This window comes from Crotalus tigris, unplaced genomic scaffold (genome assembly GCF_016545835.1).
Source record: "Crotalus tigris isolate CLP2741 ecotype Arizona unplaced genomic scaffold, ASM1654583v1 scf7180000020963.25688851:1431469, whole genome shotgun sequence".
In the NCBI taxonomy this organism is placed as follows: domain Eukaryota; kingdom Metazoa; phylum Chordata; class Lepidosauria; order Squamata; family Viperidae; genus Crotalus; species Crotalus tigris.
Window position 1 is genome coordinate 772,941 of NW_024098281.1, and position 22,346 is coordinate 795,286.

Sequence of the window (22,346 nt, forward strand, 5' to 3'; positions counted from 1 at the left end):
AATGGCTGCATTTTCATCAGTTGTCAGAGCGGGAACATCCAATGTTAGCAGCCCTGACATCCGCCCTCCCCCTAAAAGCAGACAAATCCTGCAATTCGAACAAAATCATAGGTTAGGGGTTGCCCCTTGGTTTGTTAGGGTGTTTCTCATATAATTTATTAATTACATCACTAGATTTTACCTATGTGGGTTCAGTCAAAGGATATCCTTTCCACTGCACTAAGTACTGTAACTTTCCCTTAAAAAGTCTAGAATCAAGAATAGGCTTCCCTTCATAATGAGTCTGCCCTGCTGGCTACCACGAGAGGCCCAGGTGCCTTCTTAGGGGGAGGTCCTAAGGTGGAACCCCAAGACAGGCTCAGCAGTTAGCTAGAACCTATTTCGACACTTACCTGAAGAAACCAAAGAGGCTGGCCACAAACGGTTCAGTTATAACAATTGGATTTGCAATGAAGAATTTTGCAAGTGGGGCAGTTAGAGGAACAAGAAAAAGTAACGTGGCATTTTTGCTTAAAGGTCCAGAGGCAAAAAGCTCCACCTTAGCATGTCAAAAAACAACCCCAGAATTGAGACCTTATTTTATTTTGATAAATTTTTATGCCACCCATCTCACTAATACAGCAACTCTGGGTGGCTTACATTGTAATAAAAGTTTTAAAAACCTAAAAAGAAATGAAACTAGAATAAAGAGATTAAAAGTTAAGAACCCAGGTGATGGACATTCTGGGGCTAAGAATCTTGTCTACCCCATGAGACAGCCCCAATGTACCCTATCTTGTCAGGACCCCAGGCTGAGCGGCAGACCCAGGTTTCCCTTAAAAAGCCTAGAATCAAGAATAGGCTTGGCTTCGTAATGAGTCTGCCCGGCTGGCTACCAGGAGAGGCCCAGGTGCCTTCTTCGGGGAGGTCCTAAGGTGCAACTCCGAGACAGGCTCATTAATGAATTCAATCCACTTCCCTCTCTTCATCTTTGTGAAAAGGAAGAAAGTCCTTAGGTCTGAGACTCTTCCTCAAATTTCATTTCTCCCTTGGACACAGTTTTTTTTTCCCAGAGATTGTCATCTCTGTTGAGGCTCTTCCTCCTGTTTCCTCTTGTAGCCCATTATGTCGCCATGGAGGTGCTCCAGCAAATAGGTAAACTGAGGCAAAACTGGAACAGATGCTCACAAGAGAAAATAAAAGCGAAGGAAAGGGGGGGGGGGTTCACTGGGTCAGTGATCAAAGGAAGGGAAAGGAAAGAGTGGATCTGCTGCCAGGAGCATCTGGTTGGAGATGATCAAGGAAGAGGCAAAAGAGCAGAGCTGCTGCTTCCCTGGGTCTTCTCTCCCAAGACTCCAAATGGAGCTGGGCAGAATCGACAGAGAGAGAGGAAGACAGAGACAGAGAGAGCATGGGTGAGTTGAAGTCTCCAAGTCAGCTTGTCCAGGAGTCTGAAAGGAGCTCCTGGGGCCATCTCAGACCCATCATATTTTAATGCTTAGCAGGACCATCAAGGGTTTGGGGTGACCCCCTAATCAACCTGATATTTTTGACACACTGTGTGTTTTAGTTGATTATGGGAATGCAGTGGATATAATGAACATTGACTTCAGCAAAACATTTGACAAATATCAATGAAATCCTGGTGAAGAGAAAGGCAACCTGTGGCTGGCCTACACTACCATTAAATGGATAGAGCCTGTGGAGAGCTCAAACTCAACAAGGGCTTATTAAAGGATGCAGATCTGATTGAAAGGAAGTGAGGAATTGCAGGGCTCCATTTTAGGCGTTGTGCTGTTTGACATATTTATAATTAAGTTAATTTAGGAGTTAGAAAGCATTGTAATCAGTTTTGGACATGATACGAAATGAGGGGATATAAAATATTACAGAGGGCAGAATGAAGATTTCAAAAGATCTTTAAAAGCTGGAATCAGGATGATTCATTTCAACAGGGATAAATGCAAAGTCCAAAGTATGTGTAGAAACAGGGAATCAAACGCTGCAGGATAGTATTGGGGTCCCCAACCCCCCCCCCCGTCTGTGTACAGGTACCAGGCTGTGGCATGCCAGGAACCAGTCCCCACAAAAAAGTAATGCTGCATCCATGAGATGCAGGCAGTACACAGAACCACGCCCCCTCCGGTCCACAGAAAAAACTCTCTCCACAGAATCAGTCCCTGGTGACCAAAAGGTTGGGAACCTCTGGTATAGAAAAGCCATACAGGATCCTGCAGAAGGAGGTTACTATGGACCCTCTGGGCAGGCAGAAGATACAGGCCAGGTCTTTATGAATCAGATGAGCAGAGAGGCTACCAGAGAGGCCTGCAAGAGTGATGGGGGGGGGCAATTATCCTGGCATCCTGGTCCTCCCTTGCTGACAACTTCATTTGGTGAAAGAAAGAGCAAGATGGAGCTAACCCAGAATCCCAGGCCGAGTTCAGCACCTCGGAGCTCCCTCTGGACCTTCTCAGGGTGGTCTCTGCTGCCCTCCCCAGGCTGGGCTTCTCTCTCCAAAGCTTCACAGAGCTGCTGTGGGGCGCACGGCAGGGCTGGTCCTCGTGAGCCTCCTCATTCCTATGGGTGTCGTCTGAATTCGGAAGGGGCCAGGCGGGGACCCGGGTTTCGGCAGCCGGAAGAGAGGCGGGAGAAGCGAAGCAGTAACGCCGGAACCCAGCTGGCGGCTGCTATGCCAATAAAACAAGGCTTCTGTTGCCCCAGAAACGCTTCCTTCCCCCCGTCGGGGAATCCCGGCCTCCATGCCGCCGCTGTTCTTCTGCCCGACGGGAATCCCACGAAGGTACTGCGGGGTATGTGGGTTAAGACGCCTGGTCAACTTCCACTCCGGGTGCCCCAGTCCCCCCTGAGCCCCTCCCGGCCCGCCAATTCGCCATGCCCTCTTCGCCGCATCGGCAAGAAAAAGCACCTCGGGGCGCCGGGAAAGAATCTAATTATCCCGCAGGCCGGCAGATCGCGAGGCCAGCGGTAGTCTCGGGCAAGGAGGCTTTGGCGTTCGCACCACAAGGCGCGCAAGCCAGCGGCAGAAAGCCTACGGGTGGGCTTTGCACGATCTGCTGGACGTAGAGCACCCAAACGGAGGGGGTTCCCTCGACTCCCCCGTGGGAGAGCCCGGCTACCCAGAAATCCTTGGCCAGGCACGCGTGACCCGTCTTGGCCGCTGCCGAACCCTCCCCGCACCCTTGCCCGGGCCACGCCGCCCGCACGATCGCCTCTCCTGCTTGCATGCAGCAGAGCCAGCATGGAAACGGAACTCACGGAAGCGTCGCCCTCACTACCTCCGGCGTTGTCGTCTCAGTCGTGGGAGGCGGCGGCAGCGGCGGCGGCGGAGGAGGCGGAGAAGGAGGAGACGGAGTAGGAGGAGGTAAGAATGCCCGTGTTGGGTCAGAGGCGATGGGGTTTCCGAGAAGAAATGCCCCCGCCCCTCTTGCTGCCCAAGTGCTGCTCAGCGCTCGCAGCAGAACCAGCGATTTCGCAGAAGCGTCCGCCCCTCGGACGGGGATCCTGCCCTTCCCAGCCGCGGTGGGTGGAGGGAGGCGGCAGCTGAAAGGGGGGGGGGAAAGAACGGGTGCGAGCGGGGCTTTATAAGGGGCGTCCCGCCTGGGGCTGGCACGTGTAGATTCCTGGAGACCACCATGGCGATTGGCCTGGCAGCTCTGGGGCTCCTCGCTTTCCTGCTCGGCTGCTCGGGAATCTTTGCCCAACCCCAAAACTCGGAGCCAGCCGCCGAGGTCAGATGCGGGGTGGGAGGCGGAGGGTTCCAGCCTCCCGTGTGGAAAGCCCCCCCACACACACCAGCCTCTGGTCGGGTGGGCGGCAGGAGCAGGTGGTGGGAGCCGGCGGGCTGCGCAGAGGGTGCCGCTCCTCGGGGTTGATCGCACCCGGTCCCGTCGCCCTCAGCGCCAGAGGCCCTGGTCCCCGAAGGCCGACCGGCCAAGCGTTTCCTCCTCCGTGCTCGGCCACGATTTCGGCAGCCTGCCACCGGGGCTGATGCCCTCGCTCGCTGCGCTGATGGCAGAGCGATCCAGCCGCGGGGTGTCGTCCCGGACGCGGTCTGGCAGGTGCCTCGACCCACGGACTTTGCGATGGGCCGCCTTTGCCAGCCCGGCCCGGCGTGGGCAGCCTTGGGGGTCGGGCACGTGGGAGCAGCGGGTGTTTTCAGATCCCCCGGAGAAAATGGAGCCAGAGGCACTACCTGTTGGACAGCTGGGCTTGGCTAGCGCCGTGAGCCGCTTTCCTCCCCTCTCCCGCTCTTTTTTAGTGCTCCCTGCTCGGCACCTGGAAGAATGACCTCAACTCCACCATGGAGATCCCCAGCGTCAGTAACACGGGGGTGTTCAGCGGCCTCTACAAAACGGAAGTCTCGAGCTCCGGCAAGCCCGTCCCGTCATCCCCGCTGCAGGGCATCCAGCACCTGGGGTCTCAACCCACCTTTGGCTTCACCGTCAGCTGGAAAGTCACTGGTAGAGCCACTCACTATTTGGTGTGGAAGCAAACAGAACGGGAGGAGGGAATCTAGTGGATCGCCCTTTCCTTAGATCTGCTTTTTTCACTGAATGTCCCCCCCCCAATCAGATGGAGCTGCCCAAATATTTTGGAGTTTATAAAATATTCCTAATCTATAGGTAGCATTGGTGAACGGGGGTCCTTATGTGAAATATATCCCCCCCCAATTGGTACAAAAACTTTGATCTGACAGAATCCATCACAGTCTTTGTGGGCCAGTGTCTGATGGACGAGAACGGAAAGGAGCAGCTGAAGACAACCTGGCTACTGCGTGCGAAGGTGCGATCCGCAGCAGAGGATTGGGGGGCGACCCGGTAAGGAAACGCAGGGGCTGAACTGCTGTGCCCCCTAACTGGAAGGACCCTGGGCACCTCCTCTTTTTCTCTCTCCCCCCCCCAGTGTCTCTTGAGAGGACGACCAACGGTTTGCCTCTCTGGAGGATGTTTCCGCAGCCAGGGCTGAGCAGCTCCTGCGGGGGAGGCTGGAGACCCCATTTCTGCCACTCCCCCCACAAAGAAACAGAGCAAAGCTTTTGAGGAGGTTCCCCAGATCGCTCTCACTGACAAGTGTGGTTTGGGTGGCAACACAGTCTGGGTTGCCCACTGCTGGCAACACTTGGACAGTTGGCATAAATTGCTCTACTCAAATTAAAGAGCAGTAGTCCAGCACAGCCCCCACATTTGTATGGGGCAAAGAGGCCACCTGGGTGCCTTCCCCCAGCACAAGGCCTGCAGCTCTTCTGCTCCCCTCCAAAGAGGCCACTTTTCTGGCCACCTGGAGGGAGCTGCTTCAAGGGAGCCCCAAACACCGAGGAGACTTCGCCCAGCCTGCTTTGGGTCAGTGCCCTTCCCCTCATCAGACTTGGCCTCGCCATCGCCCAGAACCTGCAACATCCTTCCCCCCCCCTTTTCATTATCACGTGAGTGGGTGGAAGCAGGGAATGCGGTGGGGGTGGGATGCTCAGCCTGGGGGGGGGGACACCAATCATGCCAGTATGAATTTTGACATTTCCCTCCCTCCTCCTTTTTTGTAGCGTTGGCACGAACATCTTCTGGCGCATCAAGTGAGAGGGTGAAGAGAGCAAGGCTTCTCCGTTTTTGATTTGGGGGGCCTTGGGGGGGGGTGACCCTTCCAACCTCACCCATCAGATGCTCTTCTCCAATAAAATGTTTACCTGAGCAGTCTCAGCTTCCCTGGTCTTTCAGAAGCTCTCTGGGGGCCAGTCTGCAGGTTTCCAGGAGAGGATTGGTAGGGCCCCCATTTGGAGGAGGGCCTCTGGGATAAAGAGTTAGCTTTGTCTCTACTACTGCTCTACTACTGTTCTACACTTTACACAGCCTTTGCCCTTGAAGACTTTGGGATCCTGCAGCTAATCCACTGAGGATCTGACCTATTAATTTATTAGGAAATTATTAAAGGATTTTGCAAATGAGCCATGAATTAGCTTCATCCAGAGCTGGTCCATCCTAATCACTTGGCCTAAGCTTTGTTTGACAGAGTCTTTGTTAGAACCAGCAGTTAGCTAGAACCTATTTCGACACTTACCTGAAGAAGCCAAAGAGACTGGCTACAAACGGTTCAGTTATAATAATTGGATTTGCAATCAAGAATTTTGCAAGTGGGGCCATCAGAGGAACAAGAAAAAGTAATGTGGTATTTTGGTTAAAGATCCAGAGGGAAAAAATACCTCCACCTTAGCATGTCAAAAAACAACCCCAGAAGTGGTCAGCTTATTTTATTTTAATACCTTTTTATGCCACCCATCTCACTAATAAAGCAACTCTGGGTGGCTTACATTTTAATAAAAGTTATAAAGTGCTAAAAAGAATCGAAGCTAGAATAAAAAGATTAAAAGTTAAGAACCAAACTGATGGACCACCAACTGCTTTATTGCCAAATGGAAATAAAGTTTCAGGGTCTTCCAGAAGGCCAGGATTGTGTGTCTGGGGGGATTCACCTCTGATGGTAGAATATTCTGGGGTGGGGGGGGGGGCACAGCAGAAAAGGCTCTTCTCCTGGAGCCCAGCAGCAGAATTTTTTTGGCCAATGGGATCCAAATTAGGCTGCTTCCACTGGAAGGAGAGGGGCCAGTTAGTCCCATTGGGGTGAAGCAAAGGTTCCGGAGCAGCCGAGCTGGAAAGCGAGGAGCCCCAGAGCTGCCAGGTCAATCGCCATGGTGGTCTCCAGGAATCTAGACGTGCCAGCCCCAGGCAGAACGCCCCTTATAAAGCCCCGCTCGCACCGCCTCCCCCCACCCCGAGTTGCCGCTTCCTCCCCCGCCCGCGTCTGGGAGGGGCAGGATCCCCGCCCGAGGGGCGGACGCCTCTGCGAAATCGCTGGTTCTGCTGCGAGCGCTGAGCAGCACTTCGACAGCAAGGGGGTCCGGGGGAGGGCGCTTCTTCTCGGGAACCCCAGCGCGGCGGATCCAACACGGACATTCTTTCTTGGCTGGCTCTCCGCCAGCGCTCCTCTCCCGCCATTGGTCCGCCAGCGCTCCAGTCCCGCCCTTCCTCCCGGGCGTTTCACGGAGGGACCCTTTTCTAGGGCTATTTGGCTGCGTGGGACATTTAAACTCTCATCCGGGCAGCCAATCCCACGCCAAGAAGTGGGGAGCCTGGGGTGCAGGATGCGGGGGAGCTTGCTTTGATGTACGCATGAGGAGAGGAGAAAAAAAAGCAGTCGGGGGGGGGGTCAGGGTCCCTTCCCAGCCTTTCAGAAGGCTGCCACTCCTGCCCACATAATAGGATGGTTAATAACAATCCGACCAGCTTCGCTGCATGGCTGCACACACACACTCACACTTCCCCCAGGTGCCTTTGAAGAAAAAGGGAGAGAAAGCATTTTGTGTGTGTGTATTTGTGTGGGAGGGACGGAAGGAGGGAGGGGGAGAGAGAGAGAGAGAGAGAGAGAGAGAGAGAGAGAGAGAGAGAGAGAGAGAGAGAGAGAGAGCTTCCCTTTTTGTAAATTTGCTTGCCCCCTCTACAAGGCTCTCCCTTCCCCAATCTTTTACTGGCCAGCACCTCGCCTTCCTCCTCTTCCCTTTTCCTCCCCTCCTCCCTCCCCCTCTCTCTCACACACGTACACACACACTCACACAAACAAAACAAAACCCTCCCTGCTTTCTCCCCCTTCCCCCCCAGGGATCCCTGGATGGAGTGGGAGGAGATTCAAAAAAAGAGATGGGGGGCGGAAGGGGGAAGTTCCTCTGTGTCCTTTTACTTTCGGGACGACCTCGCCCTCCCCCCCCCCTTTCGCCCAACCTGTCGCAGGACCAGATTCAAATTTCTCGCAAAATACTTGCTTTTCCTCACCTATTGCACTGCCGAGGTTTTTTTTTGTGGGGGGGGGGCTTAGAGTCTTCGCTTGTGTTTCCGGGCAGGTGTGGGTGTAAATCACCTGGGGGGGCTGTTGAGAAAGCCAGTTTGGAGGGGGAGGGGTTAGGGTCTAATCCTTCCCTGAAAACTAGCCTGTCTTTTTTGCCCGCTCCTTTGCCTCGGTCTGATTGCAGATTCTCCCCTTAAAGAAGGAATTGGGAATCGGCAACCATTGTTTCAGCATTGGCTTTTTCTCATTAATATTGGGAAGTAAATATTGGCCTGATCAACCTGATATTTTGGACACACTGTCTGTTTTAGTTGATTATGGGAATGCACTGACACAATGTACCTTGACTTCAGCAAAACATTTGACAAATATTAGTGAAATCCTGGAGGAGGAGGAGGAGGAGGAGGAGGAGGAGGAGGAGGCGGCAGTCTGTGGTTGGCCTACACCACCATTAAATGGACAAACCCTGTGGAGAGATCAAACCCAACAAGGGCATATTAAAGGCTGCAGATCTGATTGAAAGGAAGTGAGGAATTGCAGGGCTTGTGCTGTTTGACATATTTATAATTAATTAATTATAATTAATAACTAATTAAGTTAATTTAGGAGAAAACAGTGTAATCAGTTTTGGACATGATACGAAATGGGGGGATGTAAAATACTTCAGAGGGCAGAATGAAGATTTCAAAGAATCTTTAAAAGCTGGGATCATGGGCAAAAATGAGAAATAAATGCAAAGTCCAACATTTGTGTAGAAAGAAGAATCAAAGGCATTAATGCAGGATGGCAGGTAGTACAGAAAACAGATAGGGAGGAGGATACTATGGACCCTCTGGGCAGGCAGAAGATACAGGCCAGGTCTTTCTGAATCAGATGAGCAGAGAGATATCAGAGAGGCCTGCAAGAGTGATAAGGGGGGGGCAATTATCCAGGCACCCTGGTCCTCCCTTGCTGGCAATTTCATTTGGTGGAAGAAAGAGCAAGAGGAAATGCTATCCTGGAGCTAACCCTCTGGACCTTCTCAGGGTGGTCTCTGCTGCCCTCCCCAGGCTGACCTCCTTTCCCCAAAGCTTCACAGAGCTGCTGTGGGCCACGGGGCAAGGCTGGTCCTCTGGAGCTTCCTCATTTCTATGGGTGCCGTCCGTGCCCCAGCAGGGGCTGAATTCAGAAGGAGCCAGGCGAGAAAACAGGACTCCAAGAAAGAGTCACTCTGGGGACCCAGGAAAGCAGAGAAAAAGACTCACTGCGGTAAATGGTCAGAATCTTGCCTGAAACTATGGCAGTGGTTCTCAACCTGTGGGTCGGGACCCCATTTGGGGTCGAACAACCATTTCACGGGGGTCGCCAAACAAGGCTGTCCGCCATTTTTCCCCCCTTTTCTTTGGCCACGCCCCTGGCACCCGGTGATGTATAAGTGGTTGGGGGTCACCACAACATGGGGAACTGTATTATGGGGTCGCGGCATTAGAAAGGTTGAGAACCACTGAACTATGGGAAGCTCTGATTCCAAGGTTCTGCCGATGTCTCCTTTAGGGAGACTGCTAAAAACCTGAGATCCAAAAACGGTTACCTGTCTGGCTCTCCTCTTCAATAAACTACAACCTTCTTTCTAAAGAGGTCTCCATTTTGTTTATTCCCAGCTTGGACTGAACCCTGATGAAGATTTTTCTTTCAACAAGTGGAACCCAGCTGGCTGCTGCTATGCCAATAAAACAAGGCTTCTGTTGCCCTGGAAACGTTTCCTCCCCCCACTAGAGAATCCAGGCCTCCAGGCCGCTGCTGCTCTTCTGCCCAACGGGGAATCCCACAAAGGTAGAGGAGCAATGGGGGGGGGAATGAGACTCCTGTTCAACCTCCACCCCCCAGCTGCCCAAGTCTCCCTCTGCACCCCTCCCAGCCTGCCAATTCACCTGTCCTCTTCATCGCATTGGCAGAAAAAAGCACCTCGGAGTGCCTGGAAAGTGCCCAATTGCCCCGCCAGCAGCCAGATCACGAGGCCTGACTAGGGCTTGAGGCTCAGTGGGCCAGTGGTTGTCTCAGGCAAGGCAGCTCTGGTGTTCGCACTACAAGGGGTGCAATCCAGTAGCAGAAAGTCTACCGGTGGGCTTTCCATGATTTGCTGGACATAGAACAGCCAGAGGGAGATGGTTCACTTGACTCCCCCGTGGGAGAGCCCGGCTATCGAGGGATCCTTGGCCAGGCACATGTGAACCATCTTGGCCTCTGCCCAGCTCCCTTCCACTGAACTCTCCCCGTGCCCTTGCCCGGGCCACGTGGCCCACCCGATTGCCTCTCCTGCTTATATCCAGCAGAGCCAGCATGGAAGTGGAACCCATGGAAGCATCAGCCTCATTGCCTCCAGCAGCAACATCTCAGTCTTGGGAGGCAAGGGCAGTTGCAGAGGAGGAGGTGGTGCCCCCCAGCAGCACATCACCCACGGCTTGCGAGGTGGAGGAAGAGTTGATCCTGCCTGCTTCCACCTCCCTGCAGAGCGAGGAGGATACAGTCTTCCCGCACTCGACCTCCTTGGAAGGGGAGGATGAGCTCCCGGACATTTCCCTGCCCTCCTCGTCTGAGTGGCCAGAGCCACAGGGCACAAGTCTCAGTGAACCATCCTCCGTGCCGCTTGAGAGTTCCCCTCTCACGTGCTCCTCACTTTCGCTCTCCCTGTCGCCGCTGTCCTGGAAGGAGCCCTCCAATGGGTTGCTTCCACAACTGGAAGAGACAGAAGGCCGTGGGGAGCATACCGGTGCCCAAGCCATGTTGGGCCCGGGCGACCAGACGAAAGCCACGAAGAAGGGCCCGCCGGCCAAGAAGGCCATGCCAAGTCAGTGGGATTCAGCCAGAGCAATGGCCCCCCAGAAGTGCAGCTGGGCCCAGGGCAGGCAGGGCTGATGGGCAGGGGGGAAGGGAGAGGACAAAGCACCAGAGCCATGAGTCTTTGTCCAGATTGTGCTTCCCTCTGGCCGCCGGGCTGGGCTCTGGCCACAGAACAGCAGGGACGCTGGCAGCGAAGTGGGTGGTTTCTGTCCAGGGCCCAAGCCGAACACAGGAAAATGGCACCCCTCCAAACCAGGCAGGAAGCTTCATGGACAGGGAGGGGAAGGGCTGCCCTGGGGGAGAGACTGAAGAAGGGTAGAAGTTTCCACAGCCCTCCAGAAGCAGCAGGCAGGCAGGGAAAGGAGCAGAGGGAAAGCAGGGCTGGAGGGCAGCAGCGGGAGCCCAACACAGAAGGCAGCGGACATAAAGCAAGGCTGGGAGCCAGGCTGGGGAGTGTCTGAGGCCGTTTCCTCTCCCCACAGGCTACGCGGTGAGGACCATCGTGCCAGCCGAGAAGGAGGAGCTGGTGTCGGTGGCCAAGGCCATGCACCGAGAGAAATTCGCCAAAAATACCAAGGAGCTCTTCCACCTGGAGAAGGAGGCGGCCCTCAAGTCCATCCAGACAGGTGGGTGGGAGCCTCCCTGCAGGGACCATGGAGGGGAGGCCCCAGGATCTGCTGCAATGATGCCAGCCACAAGCCTCAGCAGGGACCCTCTTCACAGAATTCTGGACAGGTGGGCCCAGCAACCAGGGGCTGCTTTCTGAGAAGCAGCTTGCATGCTCCCTTCTGGGATGATGATGAGGAGGACGACGACCCTGGGCAGAATCCAAGCTGTTTCCCAGTCTGGCATCTGGGATGCCCTCCTCTTCCCCCAAGAGAGAGGAATGAGTGTTGAGGCTGCTGGGTGGGATTTGAGCTTGCTGGGGCAGGGATTGGGCCCCTGATGGCCATCCAAACAGCCTCCCATCCTTCTGCAAGCCCACCCACCCAGCAGGCCCCTCTGTTCCTCTGCAGGTCTCTACATCGGCTGGCGCTGTCCTGAATACCTTTGGGATTGTTTCCGAGTGGGTGATAAGTCCAAGTGCTTCTGTGGGCACCTGCTGAAGCTGCACCAGGTGTACGTGGGTGAGTATCAAAGCAGGAGATGGGCAGGAGAGGTCCTGGCTGAGAGTGGTGCCAGGCATCCTGCACGTGGCAGCTGCCTTCGGGATGCCCAGATAGGGCAGGAGAGCCCAGACATGGAAGAAGCCTCAGCCACCAAATAAGCAGAAAGTCAGGAGGAATCTGGCAGCAACATTTCATCCTCTGGCTCTTTTGCCACCATAGATGAACACAGCTTTCCTCCAGCAGAATCCATGTTTTTTTTTCCCCAAACAATGGTATTGGTTTTTCCATTTTTACACCAAGATGCCAAGATAACATCATAAATATACAGCTCAAATAATACTCCTTTAGATTTTCCTCTCTATCAATTAGGATAGTATAATCAAATTAATAAATATCTAAATGCAATTCATTCGTTAATACATTCCTAAGTAAAAGTTCCATTAATCAATGAAAGTTATCAACAACTCATTATCTTTCCAACTCAAAAATCCTGTTTTTAGCTTTATTAATTTCCAAATATTTAGACTTAGACAGACATATTATTTACTATTCGGGTGTCCCTAATTTCTCTCATTTAAACATGTTATTTCCATAATTAGATTCTTACATTTCTCAACTATATTCTGTTTCTTATTCAATAATTCTTCATTTACTAATTTCATCTCTTCCATTATTGCAATCTTTTTCTCATTATACCTCCACAAATTAGTTGTCATGTCTAATATTAGAAAAAACATAAGAAGATAAAAAAATAACACAAAAAGGATGGAAATAAACCAAGAAGAAAAAAAAGATAATCTATTGTTCCAAAAAGTATATTCTTACTATATTTCAATATTAAGTTCTAAATCTTATCCTAATGACACCTCTTTTAAAAAATCCAAATCCAAATCAGTCCGGATCTCTATGAAACCTTTGCAACTCATAACTGTAGTCTTGGATTCCATATTTATATTTTATTCTAGCTTTCTTTCTATTCCAAACAGGTTTCCATAATAAAGTCTCTAGTTCTGCAAATAGGTCTCCCTTCATCTCTTGCCATAGTATGTAAACCAAGGTTAGTATGTAAACCAAGTAAAAAAGTTACAGCAATTCTCGATAGCTCATAACTGAACAATTCCCATCCTTTTTGAGATTGCATATAGTTTAATTGCAGTCATTTTCTTAGTAGGTTGTAAGTAAAATGATGTATAGTTCTCTTTAGTCATGTTTTGTTCTTCTTCTGTTGATTTTTTTATCTGTCAAGAAGTCAGTTGGAGTCTGCAGGTCAGCTTTCCCTTCTGAGATAACATCCTTAATTTCCATGTTAAAAATCATTTGTTCATTAGCACCAGGGATTTTTTCCAATATAAATTGATAATCCAAATGTAAATTTAGTTCCTCCACCTCAGTAGGTTGTAAGTGAAGTTGAGAACAGGTCTCTTGGGTATATATCCCCTCTACTGTTTCTTGGCTTACAAAGGGCTCACTTAGACCTTGTGCTTTAATTTGTCATTGAAGAATAATCTCTTTCGTACAGGCAACTATTAGCTCAGTATTTTCAAGAATTTTATCCAGTATTTACTTATAATTAAAGACTAGGCAGAGTTCCTCCATTTCTATAATATTTGAAGCCATTATTCTTTTGGAGGAGGCTATATTTAAAAGCAATCAGTCAATATCTGCCTCCACCCAGCTGTACAGCTTCTTTATCTTTTTCCTTGGTGATCATTTGAAGACCAAAGTCAAACTCCAAGAGAAGGAAATAACAATTGCAGTAAATAATTTCACCACAAGATGTCCCCCGAAGGTTAACCAAACTTATTCAGTCTTTTCAGATCCAGTAAAAATAGAAGAAAGCAATATTCTCCAAATAACTAGCGTGTTAAATCTCTATAACAAAGTTTCTTGGGACCCCCATAAAATCAACCATTAAAAGATAAAAATTTAATTTTCTTTTGTTCCAAAGCTTTTCTTCCCCCATCAAAAATGCCACTTTAACAAAGTAGGGAAATAGTTCCAAAAAGGCTTTTCACAGGAATAGGTAGGAAAAGTAGAGGTAAGGTTTCACTGAATCTTCCACAGTGGGTCTATTTCGCTTAGATGATCTTATGACTTACAGCTGGGGCAGCTAAGTGATCGGCCATTTTACTGACCGATCTTTACTTCGTCGGTCCAAAGGAGCTTACTCAGACTGCAGAAGATGCTGCTGCCCTTCTACAGTCATACGAGGAGCATCCTCAACGGTAGTCGCTCCTCCAGAGTGACTTTTCGACCCACTCGGGGGTCTACTGCAGAGGAAACTTGGCCGGTGAAGAGACGACTCACTTTGCACAACCACAGCACCGCAACCTGGAACTGGAAGCCTCAGAATCTACGTTTTTTTCTCTTGCTGTCTATTTTAATGTCCTTTCACACTTAACTGGGCAGATTAAATGGACTCACTGCAAGTAGTCCTTGATTTACAACTGTGACCATACTGCTTAACAATGTCAATTCCAGAAGTCCCAGTTGTGATCATTATGTCAGGACAGCACCGTTGTAAAGGCAGGACTTCACAGTTCTGCTCTACCACACACTGCTTCACCACCCCCTCTTTCCCCATCTCTGCCCTTTTGGCCATTCCACACTCTGCTACTGACCCTTGTCTCTTTGCTGCTGGCAATCGGCTATCTTCCTCCACCTGCTACTGCTGGCCTAGGATCCAGGCACTGAACGGGGGTGCAACTCTGAGATGTGCACAGTGAGCGCAGCAGAATGCCAGAGCCTTGTTTGCCAAAGGAAGGTTGCATGGGCCAGCTGGGGAGGGGGCAGTGGGACAAGGGGCTGTGGTGGCTCATGTGGCTAGGAGGCAGAGTCTGAAGACCCTTCAAGCAAGGGTTGGAGGAAAGCCCAGCGCTGGTAGAGTCTACTCACAGGCCCTCTGCTTGCTCTCAGCCCTGCCTGCCTTCCTTCTGCAAAGCCTTGCCAAGGGCCAGCAGCAATGAATGTGCTGAAGGCTGCAGACTGCCTCTCTAGGAGATCTTCTCCTACTCACTGCCACAGCTCTTATTAGGCACTGCTGGCCATCCTCCGGGGTGCTTCTGGCGCACACACCACAGCTCATTCGGAGGTGTAGTAGATAGGCTCTGCTGGTCCGTGGCTGGCCTTCATCCCTTGCGGAAGCCCACGGCAGGTGTGTGTTCCAGAAACGTCAAACAGGCCAGACAGAGCTGATAGACTATGTGGGTGTCCTCCTGGAGGAGCAGGTGGAAAATATGACTGGGGGGGTTGACAGACAGGTGGTGCCCATTCCTGGACTGGGGCCCATCGCTTACTGTTGCTCATGCCTTGGTCACCTCCTGGTTGGACTATTGCAACACGCTGGAGATGAGATTGTCTTTGAAGACCACCTGGAAGTTATAACTGGTTCAGGACTTGGCAGCTCATATGGTACTGGACACTCGCCAGTTTGGCCATATGATATAGTGGCTCCCAGTTTCCTCCTGGGTGCAACTGAAGGTGCCCTTTCTATATATCACGAGCCGTGGTGGCGCAGTGGTTAGAATGCAGTACTGCAAGCTACTTCTGCTGATTGCTGGCTGTCAGCAGTTTGGCAGTTCGATTCTCACACACTCAAGGTTGACTCAGCCTTCCATCCTTCCCAGGTCTGTAAAATGCAGACCCAGATTGCTGGAGGCAAGAGGTTGTAAACTGCTTAGAGAGGGCTGTAAAGCACTGTGAAGGGGTAGATATATCTAAGTGCTATTGCTATCATGCTTAAAGCCCCACGTGGCAAAGAGTCAGGTCATCTGCACTTCCCTAAGAATGTCTTAGGGGATCATATGGATGAGTGAATGTTGTTGAGGGAGAGGGAAGTCTGGTTCTTATTTTCTTATCCTGTTGTTTTTATTTTTCTCATCGCTGTTGTTAAGTTCCCAGAGTTGTATGGTGCAAGATGTGTCCCATAGAAATTTTTAAATAAATACAGGAAATGGATTTACGAAGGTTGCTTAGTGGCTATTCAGGGTTATGGGGGATCCCCCCAAAGTTACTGATGACCGGATCCCAAAGTTCCAAAGGTCGTCCTGCTTCCCACAGTCACATGAGCACATTTTGGGCACTGGGCAGCTGGCCTAGATTTCTGGACCTTTGCAGCATCCTCCAGTCATGTGACCAGCAATTTAGAATGTTTTTGGCAAAAATGCCCCCTAGCGAACAATGGGTTCACTTAAGGACCATGGCATTCACTTAATGACATTAACTGGATTCACTTAATGACCATAGTGATTTGCTTAATGGCCACCGCAGAAAATGCTCGTAAAATTGGTCACATGATGATGTGTTAATTATAACGATCTTGACATGACGGTAATCAGCAGGCTCCATTGTGGTCATAAGTTGAGGACTTCCTGTAACTAAATTTCCATCTCAGATCCAGGCCTGTTATCCGATGGAAGGGATCCTGATCATCGTTTCTTCCAAGGGAGAGTGGGAAGCCATGCCAGCCTGTGCCGCAAGGCTTAAAGCCTGGGGCTGCAGACCTGGCAGCTCTTTCCCAAATAGGCAGAAGAAGGCAGAGCTGCCTTCCAAGAAGCCGAGCTGGGCTGTTTTCTTCCGTCTGGAGGCCATCGTAGCTTTTTCTGTTCCAGAGAGTCGGGTGCATTCCTGGATCTTTGGAACTAAGCTTCTCTGGTCACAGGCAGGACCCAGCTGTCACAACCTGCTTTCTGCTCTCCCCACAATCACTCTTAAGGACGTATGCAGGAGAGACAGGCTTCTTGTGGGCCTCTGGGGGGGGGCACCCTGTGTAATATATATATAAAACTCATATATCCCCATCATGTTTTATTGCCCAGCCCAGAGATTCTGGAGTCTTTGTTGTAGTTATTAGTTGCAAGTCGTGTCCAACCCATCTTGACCCCATGGACAATGTTCCTCCAGGCCTTCCTGTCCTCTACCATCTTCTGGAGTCCATTTAAGCTCACGCCTACTGCTTCAGGGACTCCATGCAGCCACCTCATTCTCTGTCGTCCCCTTCTTCGATTGCCCTCAATCTTTCCCAGCATCAGGCTCTTCTCCAGTGAGTCTTTCCTTCTCATTAGGTGGCCAAAGTACTTGAGTTTCAACTTCAGGATCTGGCCTTCTAAAGAGCAGTCAGGATTGATCTCATCTAGGACTGACCGGTTTGATTGCCTTGCAGTCCAGGGTACTCACAGGAGTCTTCTCCAGCACCATAGTTCAAAGGCCTCCATTCTTTGGCGTTCAGTCTTTCTTATGGTCCAACTTTCACAGCCATACATTGCAACTGGGAAAACCATGGCCTTGACTATACGTACTTTTGTTGGCAGGGTGATGTCTCTGCTTTTTAGTGTACTGTCTAGATTTACCATAGCTTTCCTCCCCAGGAGCAAGCGTCTTTTAATTTCTTGGCTGCAGTGCCCATCTGCGGTGATCTTGGAGCCCAGGAAGATAAAATCTGTCACTACCTCCATTTCTTTCCCAACTATTTGCCACGAATAGAGAGGGCTGGATGCTATGATCTTGGTTTTCTGGAGTCTTAGCTTAGGGGCACCCAACAATGGCCTTAATGAACCCTCCCCCCATCTTGAATGCAGGCTGGGGCTTTTAAGAGGACTTTACAGACCTCCTCTTCCTCTATCAAATACCGTACCTTGTCCAAAATAAAGCCAAATATGAGAACTCGGGGGTCCTTTGCCTTCCCACTTAGAGGAGGATCTTCAGCCAGTTGCCCAGGGGGTTCTCTCCCCCCCCCAGAGGAGGCTTTGGGGACCAGAGGCTCCTCACTTGCTTTGCCGGGAGACCTGCCCCGCCAGACGGCCTATTCTGTGTTTCAGAGAAACGAGCCACTGTGCCCTGCACTGTGCCAGGTTGCCAATGCCAGGGATTCCTCTTCGTTCCTTCACGCCCAGAGGAGGTGGGTGAGTTCTGGCTTCGGAGAAGAACCGGCTTTGATGTGGCAGCCTGGCGAGCAAAATGCCGGTGCACACACACGCATGAAGAACACACGCCCATCGGTGCACGGAGATGCTGCGTCCGAGGTGAGCACCCCGTTGCCCACCACCTGAAGCTGATGACCAGTTTGGGCCCCTTCCTCCTCTTAGTGAGCACTTGGAGTGGAGAGGATGTGCCCCGGGGCTGCTGAGCACGTCCGGAATGCAATCCCAGTTGCTGCAGCCTTTTTGGATTGGGTTGAAGCCACCTTTATGGGCTCATTGCTTTGGTAACTGCCCTTCCTTCCGTCTGCTAAGATCACCCTCTCTATCCAACATACCCCAGCCGGCTGCTCTTCTACTTCCAGCCCCATCTTGTCTTATTCCAGGGTTTGCTCATCCTGACCCCCATCTCTCACCAAGGCCATGTAATCTCCGGCAAGTCCAGGAGAAAATCTGAGCCTCTTCCAGTCACCAGCCCTGCAGAGCCCCCTCCTCAATTGGCAGGCATAAAGGGCCTCTGTATCCTGTGGCCACGGCAGCCTGTCAGTTCCAAAGTGGCACCAAATCCCTGAGCTGCACAGCTAAAGAGCCTCCTCCTGCCCCCCCCCCAGACCACCCTAGACAGAGACTCTCCACTCTGATCTGGGCACCGTCCCCCAGGAGCATTTCATCTGGGGCAGCTCCTGCAAAGGGGCTCCCCTCAACAAGCCTCCTGGAACCGCCTGAATATCAGCAGCAGCAGCAACCTATGCCTGACAGCACTGGGGGGAGGGTCCTTTTTCCCTTCATCCACCCCCTCTTCCTGGGCTGAGAGATTGGGGGGGTTACTTCTGATGGTGAGAGTGGAAAGTTATCCCTCTGTGCAAAGCTTGACCAAGAGGCGAGGACAGCCCTCCTGCAGGCAAAGTGGCAACCGGCTGAGGTGGGGGGGGGGACGAGGACAATCGGTGCCTGTTCAGTGTCCTCCTGGGGGCTTTGGCATCTCTTCTTGCCTTCCGGCCAGGGGGGGCCTTGGCCTGTTTTTCCAGAGAGGAAAAGGAAAGGAGGGAAGAAATGCATTCAGACGAGAAGCTGAACAACGAGTGCATCTTTATTGTGAGGCTACATTAAGAGAAGCTTGCAAGACTCAAAGTAACCCTGACCCTGACCCATCTCTGAAGATCATTCCCACATACAGTTCAGCTGGCCCTCTCATCAACAATGCAGCAGCAGGGTGGGAAGCCCTCCTTCCTACCCATCCACCCACCCCCATGCCTCTGTAAAAGGCTCTGCGGTTGCTTCAGGTGCCAGGCTCTGCCCCCCCTCCCTGTGCCCGGCTATGCTGACCCTAACCTGTTGCCCCTCCTGCCCCACCAGGTTGCTCCTGCATGGCCTTCACCTCCAGCTTCCTGTGTGCAGCCTGCGACCGACGCTGGGAGGAGCATGAAACCTTCTTTGAGTCAGAGGAGACGCGGCGCAGAGGTGGCCGACCTTACGGTATGGGGGTGGCAGGCGGTTTGTGGCCCCTCCCTGGCCCCCTCCCTGGCTTCTTCCCACCCTTTGCCCCTTTCTCTGCTATCCAGTGGCAACTGCAGGGCTTCTCCCAGCTGGGGGGGGGAAGGGTGTCTGTTCCTCTGGCCTGGGCAAGGACCTGCCCACATCTTAGCAGCCATTCTTGCCAAGTGCGGGTCCTTCCTCTCCCCGTAGTAGAACCTCTGCTACTCCGCTAGCCAGCTCCTTCCTCCTCTTCCTTTCAGCAGGACTCTGCCTCTGCTCAGGCTGGTGACCCTAATCCAGGGCTGTCCCAAGGAGAGCCCCTAGTGGGGGTCTAGCCCTGGGGCTTGCTCCCTGCTTGTCCTCCATGTTGAGGGACCCCAACTGCCCAGGGGAAGATGCAAAGCCAGCCGTGCCCTGGCTTTGTGGGGCCGGTGGGTTCGAAGCCCTTTTGGCAGACCCCAGACCCATGCTCAGTCCAGCTGCAGCCAAGGGCAGTACTATTTGCCTTTACAAAGCTGGCATGAATTATGAGCATACTTTTACTATTCTGACTCTGATATAAAACGCCTTCTTTAAATCAAGTCAAATAGATAACTCAAAAGAAACGATCTCATAACAAACAAAAAAATATATTTATTAGAAAGATTACTTGCATTCATGCTGTGGTTGTTACTCCTGGAAAATACATCCTTTGTCCATTTCTTTAGACCATTTCTTTAGGTAAAAGTATGATGCTCTCTTCCATACCATCTTTATAACGACTCAAGCTCATTGTGTGACCTTCAATGGCCATGCTTCTTTCAGACAAAGAGATTCCACCCTGGCTTGTGTCCAGGAAGTCTCCCAATGACCTTTTGAGACTCCTCCCACTGACCCATCAACATACCTAGCATTTAACCCAATAACTGCCAGATATTCTCACATACCGATACCTGCTCTCTAATTAGGGTTACATTAGGCTATACATTCCAGAATAGGCAGAGATGACCCAAAGGGGAAACCAGCCTCACCCCAAGTCCGGAGGGCTGAATCAGCCACAGCCGGACAAAGACTTGCTTATGAGCTGAAGCAGAAACCCCCAGGGCCGCGGGTTGGGGAATGGGGGATCCAGATCAGGGGCTGCCCCATCTCCCTCAGTCTTGTTCCCAGGCAGGCTGTTACCTGGGCCCCCCTATCTGCATTACTGTATCGGGGCCCTCCGTGGGCGTGTCCCACACCTGTGGCCTCTCTTCCCTCAGGAGAAGCTTACCTGCCCTTTACCGAGCTGCCCGAGCTGCATGGGGTCGTGTTGACGGGGCGCGCTGAGGACCCTTCCGCCTCCAGGGCTCTGCAGGGCCAGGCCTGTCAGACCCTGCCCACCTCTTCCGGCTCAAGGGCTCTGCCTCTTCCCCCCCCAGGACCCCGGCGGTTCCTGCAGAAAGACGACAAGAAGGCTTGAGGCGGCCTCCTCCGCCCTATTTCCTGCTGAGCATGGGAGGCACAATAAAGAGAGCTTACTCGGCGGGGGTCTTTGTGGCTTTGTCTTTGGAGTCCCAAGTGGGGGGCCTGGGCTCAGTGGGGATTCAAGGCTGAGGGTGGGATTCTTCTCCCTGGAGTGGTGGTGGGGGGCTGGTAGGATCCCCTTCTGTGCCCAGCAGGATGTGAACATCCCCTGCCCTAGCTGCCAGCCCTGCAGGGATGTTGGAGGGAAAAGAGACTGTCCTCCCCTTTAGAAAGGAGCCCCGCCCGCTGGCACTGCTCTGTGCTGCCTACTAGGGGGCGGGTCCTGAATTACCATGAAGCCTTATCTCCCTTCCACCCCAGACTTTCCACTATCAGGGCAAAGAGGCCCTCTGCTTTTGTGTAGCTCCAGAAGGGCTGCAGCACATCCAGCTGAGGAGCTGCTGCCCTCTGGCCACTTGTGACTACGGGAAGGGCCCTTGGTCTGGTTCCGTTGGGTGCAGCTGGCAGCATTGGAGGGCACTCACCAGGCTTTCCACCTCCCTCTAAGAGGGCATCCAAGCCTGCCAGAAGAGCCGTCACTGGCTGGTCTGAAGAGGCCTTTCTTTGGCAGAGGGATGTGCTCAGCATTTGGCTGTCTGCTTAGTTGAGGCAAGGGAGAGGCACCTGCCCTCCCCCATTTGGATAAGGGAGTCGGAGATGGTGGGGTGTGTGGAATCAGGGGGGCCCAGAGCTGGACATTGTCCATCCTCCTGAGCTGCGATTCAGCTGCAGTTGGACAACACAATAATACAGCACAAATCCTGATTTGCTGAAGAGAAGCCTGTAGCTGCCTGGCAGGTCTTCTCCCTGGCTGACTCTGCCCTGGTGGGGTTCTTGACTGATGTCTGCACACCATCCCCCACCCAGTTGGGGGGCGCACACTCCAGGCCCTGGTCCTGGGATGTGGGGCATTCCTGCACAAGGGATGGGAGGGGCACAGCTGACTTTCCTGGGCTGTAGGCTTGCTTTGAGTCACCTTCGAGTCAAGGACATCCGCCTGGGCTGCATGGGCATCTTGGGGGTTGCAAATCCTCCCCCCCCAGCTTTTTCTCTGCTTCTGCCAAAAGCAAAGTCGTCCCCCCCCCATGCCTGCCCACCCAAAAGAGGGCAGGGTGTGTGAGATGTTGTTTATCTCTTAAAGAAGGCAGCAAGAGTTGCATCTATGCTTCTCCTGCCTGTGGCACCACAGAGGCAGTATATTTTGGGATTTATTTATTTATTTATTTATTTTGCCTTTTAATCCCAGAAAGGCAATGTAAGATCTCACCTCAGCTATTCCCTCAAGGAAGTGGAGCTCTTGAAATAGGCAGCATTTCAAAAGGATCTTTTATCGAGAGTGATTGGAGAGAAGACAAGCAGGACCTAAAATTCCCATGCAAACAAAGGTTAGATTAAATCCCCTTTTTCAGACCCCCCCCAACTGCCCAGTCCATTGAGAGCCAATCCAGAGGGGCAAAGATGCTGTGAGAATTTCGAGCTGGGAAAGTAATAAGAAGTTGTTCTCAGACACCTGGACCTTGGTTCTCTGGAGATGAGACAAAATAATAATAATAATAATAATAATAATAATAATAATAATAATAATAACAACAACAACAACAACAACAACAACAACAACAACAACAACCCCCAGTGAGGCACTACCTTGACGTGGTTGTGGGGCTTGTGTACTCTGAGGAAGATGAGAGCTATGCCAGAGGTTCAACCATACTGGACA

General features: G+C 51.9%; 2 protein-coding genes across 6 annotated transcripts; both read left to right on the forward strand.

The window, feature by feature from the left end:
- Positions 1-1,221: 1,221 nt before the first annotated feature.
- Positions 1,222-5,609, forward strand: LOC120319783 (avidin-like). Of its 3 annotated transcripts, XM_039369015.1 has the most exons (5): positions 1,222-1,394; positions 2,499-2,779; positions 4,259-4,460; positions 4,697-4,817; positions 5,537-5,609. In XM_039369015.1, exons 1-5 carry the CDS (start codon positions 1,391-1,393, stop codon positions 5,568-5,570), a joined length of 642 nt encoding a protein of 213 aa, XP_039224949.1. In that variant the 5' UTR covers positions 1,222-1,390; the 3' UTR covers positions 5,571-5,609. The 3 variants fall into 3 exon arrangements, with proteins under 3 accessions (XP_039224949.1, XP_039224946.1, XP_039224947.1); XM_039369012.1 differs by lacking the exon at positions 1,222-1,394 and having other exon boundaries at positions 1,429-2,779; XM_039369013.1 differs by lacking the exons at positions 1,222-1,394; positions 5,537-5,609 and adding an exon at positions 4,903-5,320 and having other exon boundaries at positions 1,429-2,779; positions 4,697-4,782.
- Positions 5,610-9,580: 3,971 nt separating this feature from the next.
- On the forward strand, positions 9,581-21,614 carry FAM221B (family with sequence similarity 221 member B). 3 transcript variants are annotated; one of them, XM_039369053.1, is made up of 7 exons: positions 9,581-9,639; positions 10,140-10,654; positions 11,130-11,273; positions 11,664-11,774; positions 17,573-17,776; positions 19,028-19,147; positions 20,386-21,614. In XM_039369053.1, the coding sequence occupies exons 2-7, from the start codon at positions 10,147-10,149 to the stop codon at positions 20,583-20,585; spliced, it is 1,287 nt and encodes a 428-aa protein (XP_039224987.1). In that variant the 5' UTR covers positions 9,581-9,639; positions 10,140-10,146; the 3' UTR covers positions 20,586-21,614. The 3 variants fall into 3 exon arrangements, with proteins under 3 accessions (XP_039224987.1, XP_039224986.1, XP_039224988.1); XM_039369052.1 differs by having other exon boundaries at positions 9,595-9,639; positions 10,137-10,654; XM_039369054.1 differs by having other exon boundaries at positions 9,595-9,639; positions 10,137-10,654; positions 20,545-21,614.
- The last annotated feature ends 732 nt before the right edge of the window (positions 21,615-22,346 follow it).

What these genes read in the sequence shown, in the direction of transcription:
- LOC120319783 (XM_039369012.1), top strand. Translation starts at nt 2,087, where the DNA reads ATGAGATGCAGGCAGTACACAGAACCACGCCCCCTCCGGTCCACAGAA. An exon ending in CCGACGGGAATCCCACGAAG is followed by an intron (nt 2,780 to 4,258) that starts GTACTGCGGGGT and finishes GCTCTTTTTTAG; the next exon opens with TGCTCCCTGCTCGGCACCTG. An exon ending in CGTCAGCTGGAAAGTCACTG is followed by an intron (nt 4,461 to 4,696) that starts GTAGAGCCACTC and finishes TTGATCTGACAG; the next exon opens with AATCCATCACAGTCTTTGTG.
- FAM221B (XM_039369053.1), top strand. Translation starts at nt 10,147, where the DNA reads ATGGAAGTGGAACCCATGGAAGCATCAGCCTCATTGCCTCCAGCAGCA. An exon ending in CCTCAAGTCCATCCAGACAG is followed by an intron (nt 11,274 to 11,663) that starts GTGGGTGGGAGC and finishes GTTCCTCTGCAG; the next exon opens with GTCTCTACATCGGCTGGCGC. An exon ending in CAGAGGTGGCCGACCTTACG is followed by an intron (nt 19,148 to 20,385) that starts GTATGGGGGTGG and finishes CTCTTCCCTCAG; the next exon opens with GAGAAGCTTACCTGCCCTTT.